Source organism: Notolabrus celidotus, chromosome 5 (assembly GCF_009762535.1).
Source record: "Notolabrus celidotus isolate fNotCel1 chromosome 5, fNotCel1.pri, whole genome shotgun sequence".
In the NCBI taxonomy this organism is placed as follows: domain Eukaryota; kingdom Metazoa; phylum Chordata; class Actinopteri; order Labriformes; family Labridae; genus Notolabrus; species Notolabrus celidotus.
The window spans coordinates 39,112,129-39,128,683 of record NC_048276.1 but is presented as its reverse complement, the minus strand read 5'-3'; the positions used below and the strand labels follow the sequence as shown (position 1 = coordinate 39,128,683).

General features: G+C 38.8%; 1 protein-coding gene across 1 annotated transcript; it reads left to right on the top strand.

Annotated features, from left to right (window-relative positions):
- Positions 1–4,991: 4,991 nt before the first annotated feature.
- zgc:56585 (uncharacterized protein LOC393297 homolog) lies at positions 4,992–16,254 on the top strand. Its single transcript, XM_034683825.1, has 7 exons — positions 4,992–5,253; positions 9,244–9,367; positions 13,032–13,138; positions 13,483–13,579; positions 14,427–14,503; positions 15,528–15,685; positions 15,881–16,254. The coding sequence occupies exons 1-7, from the start codon at positions 5,161–5,163 to the stop codon at positions 15,999–16,001; spliced, it is 777 nt and encodes a 258-aa protein (XP_034539716.1). The 5' UTR covers positions 4,992–5,160; the 3' UTR covers positions 16,002–16,254.
- Positions 16,255–16,555: the final 301 nt, after the last annotated feature.

The window sequence follows — 16,555 nt, the reverse complement described above, 5'->3', positions numbered from 1 at the left end:
CGTGATTCTCAGCTCTTGGCTCCCTCCTTGTACCTCATGAAAGTCATTTCTTTATACCTCTTCTTGAACTGGATTATGTTCAGACATTGCTGTAGCTCCATTTTGAGTCTGTTCCACAGTTTTACTCCACAGACTGAAATACAAAAACTTCTCCTTGTGGTCCGAACACTCACCAATCTTATAATCTTAACTTCCCTCTTAGGTCATTAACATGATTTAAAATAAGTTGAGATAGGCCTGTTTAGTGTAAAATATGTTTCATCTATTTTTGTCCTTTAATGCTGTTTATGTCTGTAATGTTCCCACCTTTCTGTGATTATGAGTAGGACTTCTGTTTTGCTGTAATTTCCCATCTTTTGGAATAAAGCCCTTAATCTGGGGCGGCTGTGGCTCAGTGGGTAGAGTCGGTCGTCGGTCAGATGGATGGTTGGTGGATTGATCCCAGCTTCACATGCTGAAGTGTCCTTAGGTGAGACACTGAACCCCTACCCCACACCCCCAAAAAAGCCAAAAGCGCCCTCAGGGACCAAACACACCCAGGACACCACCTGTTTGAACTGTGGCCCTCGGGCAGAGGAGACAGGACCCTGAAGACCAGGACAAACAGGCTGACAAACACCTTTTACCCAACAGCAATAAGAGCACTTAACGCTACATGATGCAAATATAAACTGGAAACTGTGTAATACTCTGAATGGCTGAATGTTGAATTCTGTGTGTCTGTGTTTTTATTATTATTATTTATGTTTGCCCACTGTTTGATGATTTTGATTCTTTTACTAATGCTGTTTTTATTCATCTTTTTCACTGAGAATGGGTTGCATTTCAATTTTGTTGTACATGTACAACAATCATTTAAAAGTAAAAAGTTCTATTCTGTGTATGAACTATACTTATTATATAGCAGCCTGTACCATCAGTGAGTGAATGTGGTGTGAATGGGTGAATGTGACGAGTAGAGTAAAAGAGCTTTGAGTGCTCAGAGAGAAAAGAGAGGAGTGATTACAAAGAATAAAAATATCATTAAGAAGGAATGAAAAAGACAAAAATAAGACAAGATTGAATAGAAACAATGAAGAACATATAAGATATAGAATTATATGAATATTAAATAAAGGGTACTGATCCAAACATAAACCTCTCACACACTCTGTTGTGTATTTCATGTTGAAGTTGATTTATTTTCCTGTTGCACAGTAACATCATTGCTTGGCAACAGCATTACAAACGTGAAGGAGTGGTCAAACAGGGAAAAGTTAAGAGTGAAAATGTCTAAAAGTTCACAATTTAAAGACATGAAACTTACATTCAAATGTAGAACATGACCAAATCATTACAATATAAACTGTCTGTGTGTGTCTGTGTGTTTAAACTTTCTGTAACAGAGAAACTTCTGTCTGATGTAACAAACTCAGAAACACAGGCAACATGTCTTCATCGTCTCCATGTGGTGACTCGGGACACCACCCAGTGGTGGAGTTTATATCTACAAGGCAGAAGGACATGAATGTAGCTGTCAATTCTAATCATTCAGAGACTGTTTAAGAAATGAACTTTTATTGAGTTTTCACATTTCTATGTGTGTGTAAGGAGCCTTAAAGACACTAACACACACAGCACCATCAAACACACACACACACACTACCAGTCAAAAGTGTGGACACACCTTCTCATTCAATGGTTTTTATTTATCTTAATTATTTTCAACATTGTAGATTAATACTGAAGACATCAAAACTATGAAATAATCTGGTTTTGCCATAATCTGGATTACAACAGTAGTCAAATATTGTGTACATTGTGTACTAACCCTACCTCTGAACAACACAACTGATGGTCTCAAACACATTAAGAAGGCAAGTCATTCTACAAATGAACTCTTGACAGGGCTCATGTTCATTAGAAACCATTCCAGGAGACCACTTCATGAAGCAGACTGAGAGAATACCAAGAGTGTGCAAAGCTGTCATGAAGGAAAAAGGGGGCTACTTTACAGAATCTAAAATATAAAACAGATTCTGCTTTTGTTTTTTTTTGGTTCATTCAATAATTCCATATATGTTCTTTCATAGTTTTGATGTCTTCAGTTTTAATCTACAGTGTTTACAATCATTACAGTAAATACAAACCCTTGAATGAGAAGGTGTTTCCCAACTTTGACAGGTGGTGCATGTACACACTGCTGCTGCTTCAATATGGACAACAAGTACAAAGATTAAAGACAGAAGTTACAGAAACCTGCTTTCATTGGAATCTTTAAAAACTGCTATACAGAGGTTTGTTCTCTAATAATATAAGTAAGAGTGGAAAGAAAAGTTAAAAACATGGTAGAGTTAACAAGATCAGATGAACACAAGAAATAAATAAGAGAAATAAATACATGTTGAAACAATGGTTTAGATAATAATGATTAATATAATCAAAATAATAAATAAATAAATAAAAATAATTATAATGATGCAATCCAGGGTTTATTTTAGACTGTCTCTAAGGTGGTTTGCATCCTTATTACATGGCAGTATGTGTGTTTGAAGTCCAGAGACACAATGAAAACCTCAGTCATGGTCCTGATGCATGAACAGAAGTCTGTTTCTGGTCTCTTAACATGTACAAGTAGAAGTCTGTTGGGGGTCGATGCAGAAAAAGAAACATGCACAGTCTTGCCAAAAGTATGCTTATCAAAACCCTTTCAGCGACAGGTATCCTGCGCGCGCACACACACGCACACACGCACGCACGCGCACACACACACACACACACACACACACACACACACACACACAGTAGAAAAACTGTAAATGTAATGTGAATATATAGCAGTAAGTGCTTCAGGAGAGAGGTGACATAATCCCACTAAATCAAACAGACTGGAACACTTTATATGGTTGGTATGGTTTGGTGCTGAAAGAAGACCTGTGGAGCAGGGGTTCCCAAAGTGTTGGTCGGTACCCCCTGGGGGGTCGCAAGACACAAATGGGGGGTCCCATTGTGTCTTGCGCGCCCCTTACGTTACGTCTCAAACCTGAAAAAGTGATAATATTCCTTGAGTCCCTGACCTTAAAAAATTAATAACACCCCTTATATCCGGAACCTGAAAAAAGTAATGATACCCCATCTTGCGTCCTGAACCTAAAAAAGATAAACCAGTATACTTTTTGTTGCACCCTGTCAGGGTATTCTATCAGGTCTGACTTGATGAATGTTCTAACGGCTAAATGTAAACCACTACATGATAATGTTAACCACTACACGTGACTTTGTGTGACGATAAATACGGTAGGGGAATGAAAGTTTGTATTGTCTTACTCATTGCCCCTGAGAATGACCACATACAGTATCTATATGGACATGGTTCACTTACTGAACTCTATCGCCACATAGTGGCCACTAAATTAAGTGTACCTGTAGACAGATGTGCTTTGGAAACGCTTACATGTACTTTAACTCTGAACCCCATTATACAATAAACCATTTTAACTTTTCTTCTGTTGTCAGAGATGAAGAAGCATCAAGAACTGTTGAGAAGGCTCTCATCGAGGATCTGAGGAAACACTTTAAAAATCAGTAAACATTAAGTATACTAATAAGCTGTTATCAAGCAAACTCAAGACCTACCTTTTTAGTCTCTCTTTCAACTGAGTTTCATTCATTCTAATAACAGTTTTATTTATTTATTTATTTATTTGTTTGTTCATTTATTATCTAGTTCAAATTTTGGTACATTTTATTCTTTTTTATTTATTTATGTACTATTTATTCTATTTTGTAAGTATAGCATCTTATTTTATTTTAATGGTGTGATATTTTAGTGTTTTATTATTTTATTAATGTATTTTGGTGATTTTAATTTCCTGGGTTGAGTTTTAACATCTTATTTTACCTCCAGTGTTTCCTCATTAAATTATCATGAGAGCGTTTCCTTAGCTCGTTCAGCATTTTCTTAGTTATTTTTTCTTTATTCATTTATTTTATTTTTATTTTTATTATAATTAGTGTTGCATATAGATGTTAAAGGAAGTTTGTCCTCTCTGCTGTAACTAGCTAAATACTGTGAGGTGCAATGCTCATGGTGGATTAAGGTGGGGTCAGACTGAGTCTGATCCTGTCTTGGGGTTGGGTCTCGGTTCATAAGTTGACATAGTATGGTCTAGGTCTTAAATAGAGATTATTTTAGGCATTATTATAAAAGGCATGATTGTAAATAAAATATTTTTAAAAATAAAATAAAATCAATACAGTAAAATTAATAAAATAAGTAAGAGTGGAAAGAAAAGTTAAAAAATAAGGTAGCGTTAACAAGATCAGAAGAATACAAGAAACAAATAGATAAATAAATAATAAAATAAGATAAATAAATGTTAAAGCAATGATTAAAATAATAATGCAGTCCATGGCTAAAAATACATTCCTCCAAATGAAAAGCCAGATTAAAAAGGTAAGTCTTAAATTGACTTTTAAAAACCCACTGCGGTGGAGATGGAGGTGAGAGTGTGTGTGAATGCTGGGGTTCATTTATTGTTTGTAACCCAGCAGTCGTCAGTTTCTGTGCTTCCATGAAGACGAGCTACAGTCACACAGAACTCTATCGCCATCTAGTGGCCGCGGTATGAACGTCAGTCTGAAGAGGAGGTCTGAACATGGGACTGATATTAATCCAAACTCCATTACACAGGGTTTTATAAATTCACCTTCTTGTGCTTTCTTTCTCAGGAGTCTGCTTACATAAACACTAACCCTGTTATTGATTGGTTCTGGACTCTTGTGACTGGTTACAGCTGCTGGTGCGTTAAACTGGGTGAACTGGACCAGGGCTGATCCAGGCTCATATCGAGAAGCCCGTGGGAGTGGGTTTCTGACTGAGACATATATGTTACACTTCTGTTTCTGGAAGGGAGAGGGTCAAAGTGTCTCCTTGTTGTTTGAGAGACTGTTGATAAAACTCCACAGACTGATGGGTGAGAGCCAATGCGCAGTGACCGTGGACCGTGACGCGCAGTGACCGTGGACCGTGACGCGCAGTGTGTATCTCCAGGTGGGCGGTGTCTGCTGGTGTCTACAAGTACACGGTGACTGTTCCCCTCCTGTCCTAGTGTTTGTTCTCCCTGCAGGATCTTACAGCCGGCCTCCTCCTCCTCCTCTCCTCTCAGACTGAAAGCTGTCATGGCGCTGGACGGTAAAGTGGCTGTGGTGACCGGAGGAGCCATGGGCATCGGGAGAGCCTTCACGGAGATCCTCGTGCAGAACGGTGCCAAGGTAAAGTTAGTGAAATAAGCCCATTGTTTGTATGATGAGTAACAATACATACTTATTATGATGCATCCCTGGTTAATTATCCTATTTACAGCCTGTTATTCTGCTAATGTAAATTCACATGGTAACACAGTGTAGCCTGTTCAATGTTTATTATCCCCTTCTTTCACACCACTTTATTAAACTCATGTCTGTCTCTCTGTCCAGCTCTTTTCTGGTTGTTTTGATTTCTCTCACTATGAATCAACTTGTGTCTCAGATTTTCTATAACCAACTTTTTTGAGTCAGTTTCTACATTATTCCTTGTTCGTTGCTTCAAAACAGGACAGTTCATTTTTCTCACTATTTCCATTGTCAACCAGTTTATTAGAATATTGATGAACCGTATAATTTGGTGACTTTCTGCTGAACCTAAGAGGAAGATAAAGATATACTCCTGAAGGTGCCGCCCAGGAGCCTGTGTGAGGCTTGTCCAGACCCAACTTGGTCGAGGCAGATGGCTGTCTAACATGAGTCTGGTTCTGCTCGAGGTTTCTGCCTGTTAAAGGAAGTTTGTCCTCTCTGCTGTAACTAGCTAAATACTGTGAGGTGCAATGCTCATGATGGATTAAGGTGGGGTCAGACTGAGTCTTATCCTGTCTTGGTGTTGGGTCTCTGTTCATAATTTGACATTGTGGTCTAGACCAGGGGTTCCCAAAGTGTGGGTCACAAGACAAAAATGGGGGGTTGTGAGATTTCTTCCAGAATGTTTTTTTTTTTTTTTAAAGTTATCGAAAATTAGTACATTTTACCCATTATAGTAAAAATATGGACACAAAATAGTAGATAACCTTGAAATAAAACCTTGAAAATATAAAGTGTAATGAGTTTTCTGCCTTTCTTTGTTTCCAGATGACTCCTCAGTTTAGGGTTTGTGAACAGTTAATTATCAAAGCATCAGTAGCAGCAGGTTTATTCATAACATCACAGGAAACACAGACACATGCTCAGAAAGGTAGGGTCATTTTCTGCAGACCATTTAAATGAAGACACATTAAATCACTTTGAGGGACAGTGGGGGTTGGGAGTATTTGGGGGTCTCCGGCTGAAAAGTTTGGGAACCCCTGCTGTAGAGTATCAGGTCTTTGATGTACAGTAATGTTTCTGAGATAGACTGATAGTACAGAAACCTGTTCAAACCACTTTAATGCCTTAGACAGTTTGAACCAATCAACCAGAGACCTATATTTTAGGGCTGAAAGGTTTGGGAACCCCTGGTCTAGACCTGCTTTGATTGATTGATTTGACTCCTGGACTTAGACCTTGTTATCATATGAAACGTAATGTTCAGTTTACAGTTGTTATAATTTCATTCTTCCAAAGAGATATAGATCTATGTGTAACATGAGCAAAGAGAGGTGGGAACAACTTTAGAGCCACAAACAGCCTGAAGTCTGGTCTGACACAGGTGCTGACATGGAGCGCTGGAGGCCATGCTCAGGCTGTTTAGAAGAAGCAGTTTGTATGTTGTTTTTAATGTCACCAAAACATGAATAGAAAATAACCCTCCTCTGACTTTGAGTACAGATGTCTGGAGTTTATACTCGCTGTGGGAATATCTGTAACCATGTGTTCTGAAGAACAACCCTTACATAACTTTGTCAAACAGTAAAAATAGAAAAGAAAGATTCATGACAGAGGAGTGGTTCTTTGAAGAAGTCAGCATATGGTAAACAGATGAGTGATTAATGCATTACATAACGGAACAGTGACTGTTTCTGAGCCAGACATCCGTTACAGGTTAGCAGTAAGGATGTCTTTTCCTCCACTGCGTTGACTTTATTCTTTTCAGACCTGTGTCGTGTGTCTGCTGAAACTTAGAAATGTCCAAAATAAAACAAGAGAGCAGGAAAGAGGTGACTGATACCTTCAGAGGTTACGGCTTCCTACCATCAAGCCTGGTTTTGCAACGTCTTCCCATCATGTTGGTGTTAGTAATGCTGTGTTTAGTCAGAACAACAACAGGAAGTCTGTCTGTGGTCTCTCAGCATGAGTCCTTACTCTGATTTTTAAAATGTGTACACTGTCTGTCAGAGGTGTTTATCTTTCTATGCCTATATAAGGTTACATTAACATTAGAGTTCATTAAGGCCTTTTAGACCCCAGATCATTGTCTTGTATAGGCATGAGGATTAAAAGTACAAGCAGGTCATATACATCAAGTTTGAAAGATAACTAATTAACACTGTACAATTTTAATTATAACATTACGAAAATAATTAATAAAAGATCATTTAAACAAAACTACAAAGAAGGCAGCTTCATCCTCTAAAGTAATCATAAAGTTCAAACCACAGTTTATAAAAAAACACATTACCATAATACATACACTACCAGTCTAAAGTGTGGACACACCTTCTTATTCAAGGGTTTTTATTATTTTAATTTTTTCAACATTGTAGATTAATACTGAAGACATCAAAACTATGAAATAATCTGGTTTGACCATAATCTGGATTACAACAGTAGTCAAATAGGACTATCCATTGTGTACTAACCCTACCTCTGAACAACACAACTGATGGTGTCAAACACATTAAGAAGGCAAGTCATTCTACAAATGAACTCTTGACAATGCTCATGTTCATTAGAAACCATTCCAGGAGACCACTTCATGAAGCAGACTGAGAGAATACCAAGAGTGTGCAAAGCTGTCATGAAGGAAAAAGGGGGCTACTTTACAGAATCTAAAATATAAAACAGATTCTGCTTTGTTTAACACTTTTTGGTTCATTCAATAATTCCACACATGTTCTTTTGACTGGTAGTGTATATTATGTTCCACAAGGGACGAGGGAGAGAAACATTAAAAAGGATCAGTATCCCCCCAGGAGTCACCCCAACAATAATAAATAAGAACCCCACTGAAGAGCTGGACACAGCTGGAAACCCCTACACTCAGCTGGTTGGTCTCAATTTTAAAGTCAGTCCATTTATATCTGTGCAAAAAATTGTTTTGTTCCCCAAGGTACCAGGGGACGAAAGAGAAGAGTGATTAAAGAAGAACAGGGAATCAAGAGGGAGACCAGAACCATAAACGTAGAAGGGAAGATTTTTATAACAAACTGGATCAATCAATCTCTATTTATATAAATAAAGATTGATTGATCTTTGACATTTTACAAACAGAGCAGGTCTAGACCACTCTATGTCAAATTATGAATAGAGACCCAACACCAAGACAGGGTAAGACTCAGTCTGACCCCACCTTAATCCACCATGAGCATTGCACCTCACAGTATTTAGCTAGTTACAGCGGAGAGGAAAAACTTCCTTTAACAGGCAGAAACCTCGAGCTGAACCAGACTCATGTTAGACAGACATCTGCCTCGACCAAGTTGGGTCCTGAAAGAGGGATAGAGGAGAATAAGAGAGAGAGGGAGCGGTGATAGTGATGAGACGAGTAGTAGTAGCTGTTGCGCTGGAGTCCAGCACGTCCGTATCAGCTGGAGTCTGGAACGTCCACAGCAGGAGGACGTCTACGGCAGCTCAGAGGAACCTACGAGACAAGGGAGCTCAGGGACTCCAGAAAGGTCTATGGTTAGTAACTTTAATGGGACAGGGAGAGTTGGGGGGAAGGGGGTGAGATAGGATCCCAGTGTGTCAGTGTGCCAGTTCCCCCCAGCAGTCTAAGCAGCATTACTAAGAGCTGGTCCAAGCCTGATCCAGCTCTAACACACACACAAACAAACACACACACACGCACGCATGCATGCACGCACACACACACACACACACACACACACACACACACACAATCACACACACAGCTCAGTAACACACCAAGATGAAAGGGTGATGTGTTGCAGTCGGGGCCTGTATCAAGCACCGGTCGCAGCAAAGAAACATCAGCTAGATGAGAGAGTAGCCCAGATCAGCTCCTCAGACACCTAGTCCTCCAGCTGGACTGGACTTGTTAATGACTGCTTGTGTCATCGTCATGTTCCCATGCAGGTCGCCATCCTGGATGTGAATGAAACTGCAGGGAAGAGTTTACATGAGGCTCTCACCAAGCAGCACGGGCAGGGCAAGACTTTGTTCCTGACCTGTGATATTACATCTGAGGAGCAGACTAAAGGTAAACACACAGAGAGAGAGAAACACAGAGGGACACAGAGGAACATGTTGTGCCCTGGTTTGTTTGCTGGTATACAGTTTCATTAATTACAGTGTAAAGTGTGAGAAACTATGTGCATATATATTGTCACTGACAGTGAGAGGAGAACACAGCGAGATCTCTCTGCAGGTATCAAGACAAGATTAAGGTCAAAGTCTTCAGATCATTTAAGGTATCGTCAGTCATTAACCAAACAGTGTCTGCCTCTGTTAATGATAAACCGAGGCTCAGAGAGGAGCTTTGAATTTATGTTTGCAGAAACTCAGGCTTTAAGAGAGGACACTGAAAACTACAGACCCTTTAAAGGATGACGGCACCATGACATCGAGGTAGGAGCTGGTACTGTGGTCCAAGACAAATCCCCTTCAGGAGGTGCATTTGGACCAAGGGTTCTGGTTCTTTTAGCCCCCAGAACTACTTTCCCCTGAACTAAAAGGTTCTTGTGCCCCCAATGTTGTCTGCGTTTCAACCGTGGGCTGAAGTCCCGGGTAGATTGTGTAAATCAGGCCAGTGACATATGGAGGAAGAAAAGTAACTGCACTACAACACCAGACCAGTAGAGGGCAGTAAAACAAAGAGGAATGCCATTCATCACAGATGACACCATAGAAGCAGACGGACAGGCAGTTATCGTTATGAGCAACACAACAGTTAGCCTGTTAGCATGAAGAGACTCAGCTGGTCTGTTTTAGATGGTGCTATATTTCATCACAGATGGATTCACTGAATCAACACGTGAGAGGAGATAAGCGCGAGTAGCAAAGACGTTTCAACACGGCTTTAAAATCCTTTTGAACTCAAAAAGCCGTGACAGAGATCGACCGGTGTTTTGGTTTAAACAGCAGCCCTGTCAACTGGAGACTCTCAGCCGGATGCATCCCTCATAAACGTCTTTAGACGATCATTAAATATCTGATGAGGATATTTTGAAATCTTAATAAAAACTGAACTAGTTTGCATTCCCAGGAACTCCCTCTGTGTTTCAACAGCTGTGTAAACTCCACAAACACTGACACGTTCAGCTGAAGGTCTCCAGTTTACAGGGTCACTTTTAAAACCGGAACACCGGGAGAGACACATTTATGGTGGGCTGAGAGAAGACTACTGTTACAAGCTGCCAATTCACACCGGGCATAATAAAAACACTGAGGTTAATCTACCAATCAGACACGTTCAGCATTGCAGGCCCTGCCCCCCGAAAGTCCCGGGACGGCAGCATGCCTCCATCTCCTCCCCCCTGAGGGCCACAGACACGTTATGCTGGAGGCATATTTGAATCCCTGTGCTGAAGAGATATGGCTGGTTGAGCCATGGGATTGGCGTCATGCCTCTTCTGCAAACAAAATTATACGTTTAACTTACTCATCTTACATGACAGTAAGTGTGTTTGAGGACTTATTTGACATGTTCTAGTTTGACCCATGTCACTTCAGTATAATGGAGGCTTAAAAATCTACACCGCAGGGGGAGATTTAAATATTTTGGCTTTACTTTTGGGGAGCAGTTGTGCTGTCCATCTTTTTGTACAGTCTGTGGTTGTTACATTGGTATCCTGGTAGACAGGTTGCTGTGGCAGTGACTTGTCAATGTCATGTAGCTATGCTCGAAGACATACTGTAATTTATTCTGAATCTAAGTCTACATAGAACCAGAATTTAAATCATGACACTCCAGCTGTGTTGAAGGAGACCTGGACTAACAAGGGAGACCAGTGACTTAATAGTAAAATATTTCCAAGGGCAAAAACACATTTAAAAACAGTTAGAAGTAAGGCCTTCTTCTCATCCAGCTCCGTACAACCAAACTTCTTTTAGCAACCAGTGTGGCGCCCCCTGCTGGTCGTAGAACCAGCAGGGGGCGCCTACAAATGTAGTGTTTGAAGGTAGTTTGTAGTCAGTCTGTTCTGTTGGATCTGGTCTGCAGGATGCTGGGTCAGGCGTTGCTGGATTTCAGGTTTCAGAAAGCAGAAGTAAACAACGACCAAGCTGATAGATGAACTGCTTCTTTAGCATTACTGATGATTTAAAAAGTTAAGAAGTGGTTTATATGGAATGTAATAATTTTCACAGCAACTAAAAACTGAGTTCCCCTGTCATATACGGAAAAAAGGAGAAGTTAGTGCTGTGCATTGTGGGAAACAGTAAGTGAGGGGGACTGGTCCGCTGCAGACTAAGACATGTTCCTGAATCAGTTCAACATCCGGGGAGTTTTGGTATACTGCAGATTTAGCTCTTGATCAAATACTACATACTGAATTTAGACCACATCAGTACGTACTGCTGGTATAGTAGGAGGTTTGAAAACAGCCCTCTTCTTTGGTTAATGTTTTTGGGTGGTGATAATATCTCTGTGAAGCGCTTTAAACGGTAACAGAAACGTCTTGTGTATGCTTGTGTTTGTCAGACAGATTATGGAACCATTAAAACACAAACACCTAGTGTGTCCAATATCTTACAAAACTGAACTCCTACTACTCCATATGTCATCTACATTCTTTTTTTAATCTGTCAGAGTTTTACTGGAATTCGATGATTTAGGACTTACAGGGTTAAGTTGGACACTTATTCCTGACTCACTGGTTTGGGTATTGTTAGTTATTGTAAATAATAAATGGTTATAGGCATGTTAATTATTGTTTTGTGTTAACATTCAGCAGCTGTACAGTTTACTAACACAGGAGTAGGGTGGCAAAATTTGGGGAATTTTCAAAGTTGGAAACTTTCCATGGGAATTAACAGGAATAAACAGGAATTAATGGGAATGAAGAAGGAATTTAGTAAATTGAAGGTTGGCTCTTAATAGGGAACATAAATATAGTTTGGGTAAATATATTTTTGTATAATCCTGACTTAAACAGTTGGGGGGATGAGTAATATTTAACTCAACTTCATGTTTTTGTTCTTCAATGAAAGAATTGATTGTTCAATAAAATATTTAACACTTGATAAAGTTCTACTTACAAATAAATCTGTTTTAATTGTATTATTTAGGATGGATGTCTGCTTATAACAAAACAAATATTTATGTTTACTCTCAATTCCCAGTTAATTCCCATAATTCCCATGGAAAGTTTCCAATTTGGAATATTTCCCAAAAAATCCCCAGCTTAACTTCCTATGGAAATTTACCGGAAACTTTCCACCCCTTTGCAACCTTACACAGGAGTGAAGAGAAGCAGAATAATCACCTGAATAGGCTGGAGGTGGTGGAAGGTTTTATTTGACTTATGTCCTCATCTGGATATCTCTGTATTCCAGATTCATTTTCTGGTGTTGAACTATCTTAACAAATGAACTGATCAGAATCAGAATCAGCTTTATTGGCCAGGTATGCTTGAACACACAAGGAATTTGACTTAGGTAAACTGTGCTCTCTTTGCACAAGGCATAAGAATAAGATCTAAAAATAAAAATAAAATAAAAATAATAACAATAACATCAGCTATAAATACAAAAGAACAACAAATAGGCATGACTAATATGTACAGGCTAAAATAATATGATAAAAAGTAGATGCAGTTTCACAGTGATTAAAGCTTCTCTAGAAAGTGTTCGTCAGCTGTGATGCATTTAAAGACCAGAATAAAGTGAAAAGTTAACCCCATGTTGTGTTTTCTTCTCTCAAGCTGCCTTCCAGACAGCTGCAGAGACCTTTGGGGGAATGGACATCCTGTGCAACAATGCTGGCATCTTAAATGAGACCACATGGGAGAAAAGCGTCTCCATAAACCTTGTGAGAAACACACAAAGACTAACAAACTGCATCTGGTAGAGATTATACCAGGGACTTGTATCCAGTTGCACAGCTGCAACAAGGGAAATTACATAACACATTGAGATGGTAGTGATTCATAAATCACTGCTTGCACCACAGAAAACATAAAACATTGCTTTATTCTGGCAGTTAATGTGTGCAGACATCTTAAACCTACTTTCAGCAGGTCTCATATTGCATCCAACGACTCTGTTCATAATGTTTGTCAAAGAAAGAAAAGCTGCTGTCAAAGTGTTCATCAACAAGACACAAAGATTCCTGCTGTCAACATCAGAGTCACACCTCCCTGCTTGTTGTTGTAGATGGGTGTCATCAGGGGGACTTACCTGGCTCTGGAGCACATGAACAAGTTGAATGGAGGTCGCGGAGGTGTCATCGTCAACACAGCGTCCATGGCAGGTAAAGCCTCTTAAAGAAAACATCTGTTATACCTAAAATACAGATTTCTTTATACAGTTTTAGGATCAAAACTCTAGATCAGGATCATGTCAAAGATCATGATTTAGTGAAAAACTTAGTTTCATGAACTAGTTTGAGCATTACACAGAAACTTTGAGTTTCTGAATAACTTATATTCCTGTTTGAAACATGACCTGGTGCTTTGATAGCTATCTGTTTTTGAATCATCCTGAAAACAACACTGGAATAAATACCTGCAACCTGTCACCTGTTGTTGTTAATGAAGGAAGCTTTGACTGAGGATGATCCTGTGTTCCAGGAGTTTGGTTGTAAACGATTCATACTATCATTGTGCAAATCAGTGGGAGAAGTGATGCCCTCATCTTCAAAATGTGCTTTGGCTGAAAGAGGAAATGCCTTAACGTGTACTCATCATGAGCCTCAAAACAAAATCACTACAGATCAAAGATCTATGTCACAGAAGGCTCCCAGATGTATGCTATTCTTCAGTGGACAAAGCTTTCTGTGAAGTTTAATAACAACAAGTCTTTCATTTTTTATTTTATTGAAGTGTTGCGTAACGATACAAGACGGGTGAGAGACACGACAATACCGTACACAATATACACAACAGAGTGAAAGACAAGACAACAAGTGAACATTTCAGAGACAGAACAGGGACTAGCAGGAACTAACAATTCTACAAGGCTAAAAGGATTCATGAGACACATTTATGAGACACATTTATGGGGCAGGTGTGAATCCAGCAGTTATGAGCGCAGCTCCTTTGAGAACAATGTTTCAAGCATCAACAGCTCTGTTCATTGACTTAATCCACATCCTGCAGGTCTCGGTCCTCTGCCAAGCTGCCCTGTATATACAGCTACGAAGCATGGTGTGATTGGTTTCACTCGAGCCATGGCGGTAAGTTTTTATATTTTATACTCCTTATAGGAGAACAAAAACATTTGTTGATGCTGCTATCAGCCACTACGCTCCTAAACTATGGAACAGCCTGCCGGAGGATCTGAGGGGAGCTGACAGAGATACTGAGACTTAACGTATTTATTCAGTCTGGCTTTATGTAGGGTTTTACAATCGTATTACTTACTTTTTACTATTATATTGATTTAAATTTTGCTTTATTGTTTTATTAATTTGAACTGTTTATCTTATTTTTATTTATTTATTTAAATTTATCTACTCAGTTTTTCATCGCTGTAAAGCTCTTTGGGTTGCATTTGATTTGTATGAAAGGTGCTATATAAATAAAGGTTGATTGATTGATTGATTGATTGATTGATTGATTGATTGATTGATTGATCATATCAGAGAGATGAAGATTAACCTCTTTCTATAGAAATGTGCAGAGGAGATCAAAACCAAGACTTAAGAGCCAAGTCAAGAAAAAGCTCAACAAGTTTCAAAAAGTAAAATAAAAATAAGTCAAAATAAAAATAGATAAATAAAGAGAATACAAATTTACAAATTTAAGATATAAACGAATGAAGGAGTATCTTATCTTCTCTTATTAAAAATGATTCAGTAGTGACAGGATGACATGGTGAGATTATTGTTTGGTTCTGAAAGATTAAGCAATATAATACATAAATATGGGTTTATAATATAGCTATAAGTTGAAGTAAACAATAATAATGTAATATAACATTAACAATGTAACAAAGATAATTATATAATATAATGTAATATGCAGAAATCAGAAATGAGCTGTAAGCTAGAATAATCGTAAAGCTTTACATGATATGACAGAGAGACACACATTTCTAATTAACGTGATTAAATATAAGGAGTGTCTGAATGTTAAGAGTTCCACAGAGAGCACAGATTAGAAAAGTCCCCTCATAGTCCTGATAGTGGACCCTGACATCAAATGAAAATGGCCGCTGTGTTTCTGAGGTTACCTGAAACTTCTTCTCTCTTTCCCCAGGCGGCGTCGACTGCATCAGGCTACGGTGTTCGGCTCAACGCTGTTTGTCCAAGTTTTGTCCAAACTGAACTGTTCTCCAACATTTTAGACAGGCTGGGGAATTTGTCCCACCTGGCTGATGCAACCAAAGAAATGGCTGAGAAGTTTGGGATGTTAAGGTAACTTTTTCTGTCCTTATAATGCTCGTGTTCATCTTTTGTGCAGTCTGCATCACATCAGCTGCTACAACAGTGACTTCCTTAAAGTACACAAGCTCAAAAAGAATGTACTGTTCTGTAAATCACATGATGTCCAGCAGGTTACATCATTAAGACCATGTGCATTCCATTTCTAACTGTACATGTTTATTGCAGTGTGTCTCAGGTGGCAGACTGTCTCCTCGAGCTGGTGACAGATGAAACAAAGAACGGAGAGGCCCTGATGATGACCCCTAAATTCAAGAAATACATGACTTTTTTTGCGGTAGGCCAATAGATCCCGTCCACTGCAACACAAAGGGGCTGAACTGCATGAACTTAACAAGTCCAAGTTAAAGGACCTTTATATTTTTCTGTTTATCGTCTACTTAAATATAATGTTTTGATAAATAGATTTTACTTTGTAACCAATCATTGTAAAGAGTCAATGTATTCATATCTAACTTGTTAAATAATCTTCATATCCTCATGTCTTTCTGCACATAACATAACATAGTTTGTTAAAAATTAAATAAAGGTTTTATTTAATGCCTTGAGTTGTCTTAATGCGTCTTTAGCATTAATCAAATCTGTGATTGGAATAAAGGTCAAGTTCTATTATTATATATTACTTTATTTAAATATGCTACAAGATGTTTTTGATAAAGAACGTATGTCTTTAACAAGTCGAACCATGGGGTCAAAGGTTGTGATGACTTCCGTTTATGGCGCTTCATAAACAATTGTTTTTTTTTCATTAAACATTTCTTACAAATGTACAAATGTAAGAACAAATAAATACAACATATGGTTACATCCTGCATAGAACTGCCAGGGGAAACAGCTGCCATG